At 38.1% G+C, this 12,733-nt stretch overlaps 1 protein-coding gene across 1 annotated transcript in view; it reads left to right on the forward strand.

Annotated features, from left to right (window-relative positions):
* Positions 1-12,733, forward strand: part of FHIT (fragile histidine triad diadenosine triphosphatase) — a 992,634-nt gene that overhangs the window by 122,694 nt on the left and 857,207 nt on the right. Inside the window, exon 2 of the mRNA XM_032211734.1 lies at positions 524-650. Within this exon, the coding sequence (XP_032067625.1) occupies positions 548-650 (103 nt within the window). The 5' untranslated portion in view covers positions 524-547. The remainder of the gene's footprint in view (positions 1-523; positions 651-12,733) is intronic.

Raw genomic sequence — 12,733 nt, forward strand, 5'->3', positions numbered from 1 at the left:
GCTGCTTACTAATGGCCTTTTTGGATTTGGGCAACCCAGATATGGCCCCGTTAAAGTAGAATGTGAAAAATGAAGGACCAGTTAGATAAATTATTTCACACTAATAAGCTATGGTGGACAAGACTATCAGTTCTCTTTATCTTTCCCTGTAGGATACAAATTATTTCTAGACAATTTTCAGACATCATATAATAATGTTATTACTTTTTTTTAAAAAAAATGGTGTTTTTTTCCTACAGGGAAGCTTGTGATTGTTTACTCAGCCATTCTCTAGCAGACATCAAACATGTCCAATTAGCACAGAGATACACTGATGAAAAAACCTGCAAACTAATGTTCACTTGCCCAAGACACAGATGTTTCTTTGAGAAGATTCAAGCAGGGAAATGAAAAAAAAAGAGAGAACAGAACAGAACAACAACAAAAAAGTGTTAAGCTCCAGTAATTGAAAATATCCTATCAGTGATCTTGCTTGCATGATAAAATGAGATAAAATTAAATTTTCCAATGTTCTCCTCTGCAGATTTTGTACATAAAAGGGTTGAACATGTCGCTCCGTTTTGGACAACATCTCATCAAGCCTTCTCTTGTGTTTCTGAAGACAGAGCTGTCTTTTGCACTTGTGAACAGGAAACCTGTGGTTCCAGGCCGTATCCTTTTTTCTTCTTCTTCTGGTTAGGAAGTATCAAGTATAACAGATGGCTTTGGATCTCTGGCTATCTGCCTGGAAGTGGGCACTTTTCCTTGCTTCTTGCAGAAGAACAGGTAAGATGTTACTTATATTTATTCTGAAGCCAGTCAGTGGAACATAACATGCTTGATCAGTGTTGCAGAACTTTTGAAAGAGGTTGCTTAGCAACGGTGACCAAAGAGGTGATTTTTCTCCTGACCTTTTCACCAAAGGGAGATATATAAATAAACAGGCATTTAGCATTTTTGAAAAAGGAGTTGAACATGCTTCAAAGATCCTCTCTGTTTTAATTGTTGCATTGTTGGACCAGAAATTAGACCTTTGTGGGTTTCAGTGTGTATGAGGGACACATTCAGCTGGAATGACTAATTTCCCAGGTGAGCAATGGCTTTTTGAGGGAACAACCAAGACTCAACAGTAAGTCATGTGCTCTTATGCCAGAAAGTCCTAGGATCAATCTTAGATATCTAGTAGCATATAATGAAAGAGCCCTCTGCTTGAGTTCCTAGAAAGTTCTCAGAGTGAGAAATGTTGATCTCGGCAGACAAATAGCCGAACCTGGCCTAAGCAACTTCCTAGGTATAATAAGGTGCACACAGACTAATTGTTTTGAGAGATCTGGGTCCTGAAATAGGACATGAAATCTCAGTTAGAAAACATGCTGCTCAAACTTAATAGGTGGGTTGGTTCCTTTGTTCAGATTTAAGCTAGCTTTTTGCATGTGAAAGTTAGCGTTAAACCTTCAAAGCACAATCAAATCAGTTAAAAGTACTAGAGCAAGCACCCTCCAAATGCTTGGAATTCTCTCTCCTGTTAGTCTATACATTTGCTTTGCTGACTGAGGAATTGTGGGAGTTTGAAATCCACAGTTCTTCAGATGGTCCAGGTTGTGAAACACTGTCTTAGACTGATCTCCAGCTGGTGATAGCAAATAGCACAGTGGGAAACAGTGGCCCATATAAACATCTAGAAAACCCTAGCAGCACTTCCTCAATCTGTTGAACTCTCCCCCTTTCATCTGGATATGTTTAATTATTATGTCTAATAGATGCTGAGGATAATGGATGGTGGTTCATTTTATAGCACTGGAATCTCAGTGCCCATATTTATAAAGAAATCAAATGCATAGTTGAAAAACAGTGATCTTTCCAATAGTGATGAACTTCATTAGCATAGAAACTATCGATATGACTGTCACTAGTTGCCAATTATGATGACCATACATTACTTCTTACATTGGAAACACTTTTCCCTCAGGGCCAATTGCTGGAGAACATAATGGTTACAGAGAGTTTTGCTTCTGCTCCCTGCCTATGGTTTATTCATGTCGTACTTGATTGACCATTTGTGGAATCAAAATAATTAGGCCTTTGGAATGATCCAAAAAAGATTGTTCTCTGTAATGGCCCAAACTTCATGGAAGATCCTTCCATTGTGAATTGATTATCCTTCATGAAATAGGACTTCTGAAAAGCAGTAAGGATGGAATGGTTCTTGAGTGGTTTTGGTCCTTGATGGTTATTTTGAATGGAAGTGATAATATGAATTTTTGGTATAAGTACTTATAGATTTAGCCAAGTTGTTGGCTGTTTTTCAACTCACTGTGCATTTTAATGTTTAAATTTGAAGACTTTATAGCAGTCATGATGTAAATTATTACTGTGGATGATTGTCTTGTTTTATATGGATTGTAAGCTGCTGTGAGTCCATGTGGATTTGACAGCACAAAAATTTAACAAACAAATGCATAAGTAAATGTAATCATACAATAGCTGGCAGGCATCTTGCTTTAAAAGCTAAACTTTGGAACTCGGTAAACAATGCAGACTGATACATGTTTCCCAATTAGACTACAACATGGACGATTTTACATTAGTGTTTAATGCATTAATGCATCTTTAAAGCAAGTTGAATCCACTGGTTTATTTTAACTGGAAAAAAATGTTGAACTTTGTAATCACATGTGTGCGAGTGTTTAGTATGTTTCCTATTGTTACAATTTGTAATAATGCATGTATTCACTGTTGAGTAAGTGTTTACTTAAAGAAAAAGTATCCTTCCCAGCATTTAACTAAGAGAGACAAACTAAGGGGTGGGGGGAGAAGAAAGGCTATACGCTGTGTGTGTTTAAAAAAAAAAAATCAAGATTGAGATTTTGCCCACACAACTGAAGTCCTCTTTTTATGTATATCATACAGTCCAGTAGATGTGCCTGGGTGGGGTACTACTACCCTGATAAAAGCAGAATTTGCTAAATAAATAAAGTGTTTGCGAGCCAGGAGAAGATAGCCATAAAGGAACATTCGCCAGTTCCAACAGGGAATATATTTCCTATATTTTACAGCAGTAATTTTATCTACTTGGGTTTGACTCACTTAGAGAATGCCTTTTAATATATCTGTTTCCTAGCAGACAATGAAATATTAACATATTTGAATTTCTGTAAGTTGCAGACAAAAGGAATGGCTTTAAAAGCTGATTCAATTCAGATGTCAGGTTAATTAACTTGTGTGTTTTGAAATATTCAGGTTTCCAAAAAGGAGGGGCAGACATTTAGGCCGGGGGATTATTCATACAGTGAGCCATGTTCTGGGAAGGCTGCCTAGCAAGGATGAACTGCTGGAAACATCAACAGCTCCAAGGAAGGAGACTAAAATTCAGCATACACCAGTGGTCCCCCTTGGTTACTCTCATGCCGTCGTAATGTTTAATATGCACATACACATTTTATTGATTAAGACTTTCTCTTTCTCCAATTGATATGCCTGCACATTCAATCATGTATTTCCTTTGTAACAACACTGGGGTTAATACATCTCCAAATTAAATTAGGTATATTTGATTTAAACAAATAGCTTGAAAAATCCAATCTAGCCAGTGTGTGTAATTTTGGATTCATAAATGATCTTGTTTGACCTGTTTTCCAATCCCTAGGTTTGATTTCTTTTCTCTTTTATGGTGTTCATTTTATTTCTTTCTCTCCCATATCTATAAACTAGACAGCCTTTATTTTAACTCCCTGAACTTATGATTTTGTATTAGTTTTGTTTACTGGTTCATTTTTGCTGGCTTTTGAAACAGGAACTACAGTATGCTTTACGCAGGGCTCTAAATGAGTCCTGCTCGGGGATTTTTGTCCCTATGTGAGAGAAAGTTAATCATGTTCATCTTTCATTATACCCATGTTGGAGAAAAAAACATTGACAAGAAGAGGCTGTTGCATATGCATTAATTGCCCTTGTCAGTTACAATCCTACGTGATTGGGGTTGAAAGCCATAAGGAAAATAATTCTCTGTGCATCCAGTTTCTTCTCTTAGGAGATTTTTATAGTTCAGGGTTGAACTATGAGGTCCTTGATGCTCTCTGAATTTGGTGTTTTGTTTTTTTTGAAAAAATTGCCCAATTACTGTATTTAACATCAACAATCCTACACCAGCACTGATGATATTAGCTATTTGGGTAATGAAATGTCTGCAAGAAAGCAGCCAAGCTGAGAGAGCATTAAGGACCCCACAATTTTTTCCTTCTTGATTGTCCTCAAAGAATGAACAGGATGAGGAAGGAAGCCAAGTGTCAGGTGACAATTAAACAGGCCCAGAATACATGGACAGATTACCAGTTCATGTGATATTATCGGGATGGAAAGAAGGAGATGACTAGATGATCAGACATTTAGTAATCACTCACCATGAAAACTCAGTGGCAACTAATCACGATTGGAAGTACAAGCCTTGTGAATGCCTATTTCTAAAGGACAACTGAATATTAACTGTCCATATATCCTGTTTGTGATACAATAATCACAATAACTGTGTGAGAAAGATCCCAGGTGAAGAAAATACAGTAGGCCTTCGGGCTAATCAGAATTTGGATGTATGCCCATTAAATCTAAATTTTGATTGCCTGATTCCTTGTCTTCATGCCAATTTAATAACAATTCATTATTTCCTTGTTTGATGTTGTCTCAGCCACAGACATATTTAAGGGTTTCTGAAAGACAAGACTTATATAAACAAGAAAATACTGTACAGACTGAGAAGGACCTCTGAGGGAATAGTGGAATTTCAGATGCCTCAGTAGTCAAGCAAGGCCTGTTTACACAGCCATTATCCCATTATCCTGTGATAACAATCCCTTAATCCGAGAAGGTCAAAAACCAAACCTTGCTTGTTTGAAATATATTTTAGAGAGAAACTCTGAACTTCTTTGTATGCTTGAGGGATTTGGTGGACAGGTAGAAGATGTTTAAGAGACCTTTTATCGAGTATCTGAACTTCAAGATGTGCTTGAACTTGCTTGCTGAATAAAGACTAAACGAGAATTGTAATAACTAAAATGAAGCAGAGCTGTAAAAATCACAGATGATTGCTGCATCCCAAAGATAGGTGCTTAAAGTATGACCAATAAAATAATGGATTTGATTTCAACATTGTATAGTTGGGAGATGAATGGGGTTGAATGAAATCTAGGGAATATTTTATTATTACCTTCTCATAATCTGTGTTCAGTGATTGGGTTCATGTGTTTTGGACCAGCAAAGCAAGAAATGCATAATACAACAAATAATCAGTTGTTCTGATAATGATTAGTTTAAAATATAAGAATAATTTAAATCCATTTTTTTCATGTGCTAAAATAGCCTTCTTTAACTGCAATTTAAACAATTCCCAGTCAGCATGAAGATGATTAGTTTAAATGGTCAACACATCTCAAAAATAGATATTTCTGTTTTTTACCTAAGAAATATATATCGCTTTATGGCCACCTATTTTTTTTTACTTTAGATATACTTTAATAAGTTTCCATTCAATATTTATAACTGTATAATTTAACTTAATATATTTCTATGGAGAACATTGGCTTTTAAAAAAAACTTTTTAGTAAAGAAGTGTTTTAGAAAGCAAAGAAAAAAGAAAGTAAAAAAAGGAATAAGAAAATAAGAAAGAAAAGAGATAAAGAAAAGGGAGAAAGAAACAATATAAAATAATATCTTCCAATCTTTTTTATACCAGTTATAAATGCATTTGTATTTTATCCTCTTAGTTATTCCCTTCTTTCTATATTCTAACTTTCCTAATCTTTCAACCCACATATCACAAGTTCATTGATTTCCATGTTCAGCAAAAAGTATATTTCCAGTCATTGACAAATCTATTAATTTTTTTTCTCCGATCAAACAAATCAATTTTTCCATCTCTGCAAATTCTGAATCTTTATTAACTATTTCTTCATTCTGCGTATTTTAGCCTGTTTCTATCTTTCTGCATATAATAACCGTGCTGCTCCTACTATATACAAAAACAATTGTGCATACATGTTTTATAATTGTCTTTCTGTTAGATTGGGTAATGGAAAGGCACACTCAGGCTAAAGGCAACAACAGCTCTTTATTATAACACAAGTATGAACAATCTAGCGAAGGTTGAGTGTGACAGCAGCCCTTTTATAGGGAGCTGTCAGACCCTTCGACCAATGAGATTAAACCTCTGTTCCCGCCGGAACAGAGGACTTTGGTGGAAACCATTATAACTGAAGCTAGTATCTAACACTTTCCATTAGTCCTAGCAAGAAAAGTTCTTGAAGAAAATTGGGATTTGGATTGCTTATATATTAAGGTTTCTCAAAGCTTTTGCTCTCATGCTACCCATGTCTTACGTTAGGGTTTTACAGAAAAATTACATTACAGAAAAATCTCTGAAATGTCTGCCTTTTCTACAAACTGGAAAAATGTAAGAGATCCTGGTCTTCATTATAGGTGTGTCATGTTCCCACATAGTTTTTATTTGTATTCTAACCAATAGAGACTCTCATTTTTTTCTAAAAACTTGCCACTAAGCAAAAGCAATAGCACTTGTAATTGCAATTGCACTTAGACTTATATACTGATTCACAATGCTTTACAGCCCTCTCTAAGTGCTTTACAGAGGCAGCATATTTCCCCCAATAATCTGGGTCCTCATTTTACCCATCTCAGAAGAATGGAAGGCTGAGTCAACCTTGAGCCTGGTGAGATTTGATCTGCCAAACTGCTGGCGGCCGGTGATCAGCAGAAGTAGCCTGCAGTACTACATTCTAACCACTGTACCACCATGGCTCTTGTGCCAGTTAGACTTATACACTGCTTCATAGTGCTTTACAGGCCTCTGTAAGCAGTCTACAGAGTCAGCATATTGCCTCCAACAATGTGGATCCTCATTTTGCCGATCTTGAAAGGAGGGAAGGTTAAGTCAACCTTGAGTCAGTAAGAATTGAACTGCTTACAGTTGGCAGAATTAACCTGCAAAATTGCATTCTAACCACTGCACTACCACATCTCTCACCAATGTTTTTTTGTTGATGGTCATTTTGCTTGTCTTCAGAGAAATCCCATCTATTACAATCTTATAATGATAATAGATGGGATTTCTCTGAAAACAAGCAAAGTGACCATAGTCTGGCAAAAGCTCCAGATGTACTTGAGTTGAGCTGGATTTATTCCGGGTGATATCATGGACACATCTATGGAGCTTGCTTGACAATAATATGGAAGTCCCTCACTTTTCCATGTGATCTTGAAAATAACTCAGATATGATCATGCAAGAGATCAATAGGAGATGGTCAGCTCTTCTAGCACTCAGGATTGGCGGTGCTTATAAAACCCTTGGACCATTTGGGTTCTGTTTCCTGGTTCTGCTCAGGGCTTAACATAGGGCTTAACTTGGATCTCTAGAATGTCCACCCATGGGGACACTCAGCGGAATTTATGTGTCAGTTTTATATGGCTGCCCATTGATCCAGTGAAACTCAGAGTGGAACAACATCCTTTCCCCCCACCCCTTATTATCATCATCGTTGTTGTTGTTGTTCATTGCAAAGTCATGTCCAACCCATTGTGACCCTATGGACAACGTTCCTCCAGACCTTCCTATCCTCTATCATCCTCCAGAGTCCATTTAAGCTCACACCTACTGCTTCGGTGACTCCATCCAGCCACCTCATTCTCTATCATCTCCTTCTTCTTTTGCCCTCAATCTTTCCCAGTATTAGGCTCTTCTCCAGTGAGTCCTTCCTTCTCATTAGGTGGCCAAAGTACTTGAGTTTCATCTTCAGATCTGGCCTTCCAAAAAGCAGTCAGAGTTGATCTCCTCTAGCACTCACCGGTTTGATCGCCTTGCAGGAGTCTTCTCCAGCACCATAGTTCAAAGGCCTCAATTCCTTGGCACTCAGCCTTTCTTATGCTTCAATCTTTCACAGCCATACATTGCAACTGGGGGAATAATAATAATAATAATAATAATAATAATAATAATAATAATAATTTGGAGCATGACACGCCAGATATCATGGTAGTAGAGGGCCGAAGTATACAGTTTATTGATATCGCTGTTCCTGGAGATGCCAGAGTCGACGAAAAAGAACTAGAAAAAATGATGAAATATCGCGACCTGGCCATTGAAACTACATGGCTATGGATGAAGCATGTAACAGTGATATCCATTGTCATCGGGGAACTTGGCACCATGTCCAAGAATTTTACAAGATACATCAACAAATTGCAGCTTCCTGCAATAACACCAGCGGAACTGCAAAAAACTGCACTACTTGGAACATCTTATATTTTAAGAAGGTTTTTGGTTGTTATCTAGGACGCTGGCAGCAAACCGTATCAACCATTAGCATCAGTCACTGGTATTTGTAATGCATTTTTGAATGTTCAGTTGGCTGAGATTCATGTTTAATGAATAAAATAACAACAACAACAACAACAACAACAACAACACTTTATTCATTAAACATGAAACTCAATCAACTGAACATTCAAAAATGCATCACAAATACCATTGACTGGTGTTAATGGTTGATACAAGTTGCTGCCAGCATTCTAGGTATCAACTAAGTATCTTCTTAAAATATAAGATGTTCCGAATGGCACAGTTTTTTGCAGTTCCGTTGGTGTTATTGCAGGAAGCTGCAATTTGTTGATGTATCTTATAAAATTCCTGGACATGGTACCAAGACTCCCAATGACAATGGGTATCACTGTTGTTGTTGTTATTCTTGTTATTATTATCATCAAGCTGAGAAGTCTCTGCAGTTTGAAAGAGGTTTTTTTTTAAATGTAGCAACTAGGTAGGGAGTTGGTATGTGGTAGGTTTGTAATTCCTAATTTGAGGTCTGTGTTAGTCAAGCTTCACCATGGGATGGGATGCAATAGATTTCATCAATTAATCTTATGCATACCACATCTGGGTTGCAAAAATTGAGGCAGTCATTAGCCCAAAGAGCCATTGGCCAGTCATGGGAAATCAGGGGGAAAAAAGGCTGGAGAGGAGAGAAAATATTTTGCCTTCTATTAAACTGGTGTTTCATAACTGCTCTCCCCCCCCCCCCCCCGCCTCCAAATGTAGCTATCTATGAAGTCTTTGTTTTCGTCTTGGGTTAAGGCATGAAAAATGAATTTGAACATTAATAGAATCCATTTGCGGAGCAGGGCTTTTATTGTAAATAAAATTATTCATTTGTTATGTCCTATTGTTTTCAGCAGACACAGTATCGATCGTTGGGTTTCTGCTCAGGGATGCTATAAGGAATGCTGGTATAAGTAGGGAACAGAACAACATTTGCAAATTGATTGAATGTAAAACATAATGACAGAGACAAACATTATTTCTACAGAAGAGTTATATTATACAAAGCATTTTTCAAGAGCTTATTGAGCCGGTTATTGAAAAGAGCAGGAACAATGGGCAGGATGTTACTAGGACCAAACAGTTATTTTGGCGATTCATTCAGAACATTGTGACCTTACAAAATATGCACTCAAATTGAAACTGGACTTTTTTAAAAAAATAACCTTTTTTTGGTCTACTTTTAATGCAGTGAAAACTTTGGTGCTAAGATAAACTTTGACAGCAGTAGGTGAATTGCTTCAGGAAAAAAAAAGAGTTTTATACATTGGGTTTTTAGAAGACAGGTAAAAAAGCCCATAAAGCAGATGAGCTCATATCCTCATGTAGGATAAGGCACGAATTGAGCAGAGCCCAGACGTTAGACCTCTAGTAGGATCTGATTTGAAAAAAAAAATGTTTATAGGAAACTCAGGTTATTATCTTAGATGCTGAAGCCATTTGAACTCAATTATGTTCAATTAGATGTTAAATTTCTAGGCTATAGCGGACATTATATTTCACCAGTTCAGAGGAAAACAGTAAATCCCCTGAAGGGGATGTTGAATCAAGGAAGAGAGCAATAAATGGAGAGCACATCTTTGACCTAAACTTTGTTTTCCTCACGATTCTTCAAAGGTTTTAAAAGGTCCACCAAATTTTCTGCCAGTGAAACAGACAAATGCTCATTTGTAATGTGCACAGGTGATCACATGTGCTGTAATGGATTTCTCAAAATTAATCTGCCATGTGAAGTGGAGTCTTAGCTGTTGAATATGGATCAGGACATATTTCAAACCTTGGACCACATTGATTCAGGTCTCGAAGAATGAAACTGGGATTCTTCCAATGCAGATGAAACCTGTATTGATTGGAACCCACATAAAGCTGTGATTAGTCATGCAGAGTATGGGGGACCATAAGAAGAGAAAGAGACAAAAAATTCTGCAAAAGTTGAAACACTTTCCCAGAAGTATTTAAGAGCAGTGTTTGTAGAGAGTCCTTGGTGCTCTCTGAGCTTAATTGCTTTCTTGAAGACATTTCATTACCCAACTAGGTAACATCATCAGTGCCTCTGAAAACAGCTCATAGAGCACCACAGTTCAAATATCGTCCTACAAACATTGTCTTCTAGAGCAGCGTTTCTCAACCTTGCCAAATTTAAGATGTCTGGACATTAAGAACAGCTAGGGAAATAATTAGAGCCATGGGAGCACAGTAGTTAGAGGGCAGTACTGCAGGCTACTTCTGCTGCCTGCCGGCTGCCTGCAACTTGGGCAGTTCAAATCTCACCAGGCTCAACGTTGACTCAACCTTCCATCCTTCCGAAGTCGGTAAAATGAGGATCCAAATTGTTGACTCTGTAAACCGCTTGGAGAGGGCTATAAAGCACTTTGAAGTGGTATATAAGTCTAAGTGCTATAGCTATTGTTAGATGTTTTTAAGGCCAAGAAACACTGCGCTAAAGTACAGGAGATGCAATTTGTGATTACTATGGGAGAGGGATATTGAAATAATATATGGCAAGATTTTTCATGGTTGTTTTCTGGTCGCATTAATAGCTCCTGGGAGAATGTAGTATTGGAAAATATTGGAGATTTGTTGCCCTTGACATGGTTTCCTTAATGACTACCATCCATTCCTATTGTACTGCTCTTTGGTGCCAGTTAGAAAAACAAGTCTTCTGCTGGCTTTCATGAACATTAGCTTCCTAGCTCTTGTTCAACTTCTACAATTCTACAGGTTTTTAAAATAATATTTCTTATGTGCTATACTATATGTTTTTTTTATTCTGCCTTTTCCCCAAAAATGTGAGTGTTAAGTATGGTGGTTGACCATATTCTTTTTGAATAGTAAAGGAAGACTGCCCTTGCATTACTTTCTGTTTATCTGATTGATTTGATGACTTTACTGCCTGGGCTGGTCAAAAATCGAATAGTATTCCAAGCAAGGAAATGCTGCTTTCATATTATTCAACTATAACATCATGTTTTTTTTATTGCAACTGTAGCGGTTTTCATTATAGTAATACAAAATAATAGGGTTGTTCTGTTCAGCCACTTGCATCTGCAGAGTTTGTTAAACAGGTGATGAAAGTATAAAAGGTTCCTTTTGGAAGTGTGTAAAATATTATCTGATACTGATCCCTTAGGTCCACGGTGTTTTATTTACAAGGGAAGATATATTATTTTATTTAATTTAATTGAAGAACTCCATAGAATAGAGGTGTCAAACACACATTGTCATGGCTGTATCACGTGAGGTATCAGGACTTTTTTTCTCCTTCGCTAAACTGGGTGTGGGTGTGGCCAGCTTGTGATGAATCCAGCCCATAGGGCGGGAGTTTGACAGCCCTGGTGTAGAAGATCTGTAGTAGTCTACCTCACTTCCCCAAGGCCACTTGATTGGGTCATTTTGCCTCAAATTCAGGGCTTATATATTTCTATAAATCTGTTTCTTATCTACCCTATGTCAATGCATAAAGTTAAGCAAAGTAATAAATCAAAGAAACAAGCACACAGAATAGCCCAAGTAGTCTTAGGAGGTAGTCTTAAGAGATGATAGCACCTGGCAGACCTGTTTGGGCTTGGGAGGTAAGCAGAGTTGGGTTTGATTAGTACCTGTGTCAGAAGTATAATTTGGAGTTCCAACTCAATATTTCTAACACAGTTATACAGATTTATGAATCCTTCCCACACCTGGATGGGATTACTCTTAAGGCAGTGATGGCGAACCTTTTTTGCCTCAGGTGCCAAAAGCACCCGCACACATGCTATCGTGCACACTCGAATGACAACCCACATAATTTAATGCCTGCCCATCACCTCCATGGACCGCACATTTTTGACCAAGGCTTCCCCGCCGCTCCCTGCTCTGGCTGCTTCCCCTTGGCTAACACATAGTGATGGGAGAAGTTGCTCTACCACAAATGGGCAGAGACAGGGGCTGATGCTTGAGCATGATTCTGTGTCAAAAAACCTTCCCTTATCATTCTCCTGTGTAAAGATTGGGCCCTTTTTACTCCGTCCGGTGTGAGTCTGGTTGCTAAATCTCCCCTCCCCCATCAAAGAGGATCCTGGGCACAGAGAAAAAGTGGCTTCCTTCCCTCATGCTGGCTGCTCTGTTTCCCACCACCACCACTCCGCGTTACCAAAGAGGATCCTGCCTGAACGCTACAATCCATAGGGAAATGAGGAAGAGAGCTGCTGGCACGAAGAAGACAAGCAGCAAGGAAAGAAGAAAAGCAGCTATTTTCCCTCATGGTGGCTGCTCTGTTGCCCTTTTCTCCATTCCAGCACCAGGCCATAGAGGCTGCCCCACCCACCATTGCCCAGGCACTCGCTTCCCCCAAGCATTTCTTTGCCCACCTGATTTCCAGCTCCATTGCAGTTCTT

This window comes from Thamnophis elegans, chromosome 2 (genome assembly GCF_009769535.1).
Source record: "Thamnophis elegans isolate rThaEle1 chromosome 2, rThaEle1.pri, whole genome shotgun sequence".
NCBI lineage: Eukaryota > Metazoa > Chordata > Lepidosauria > Squamata > Colubridae > Thamnophis > Thamnophis elegans.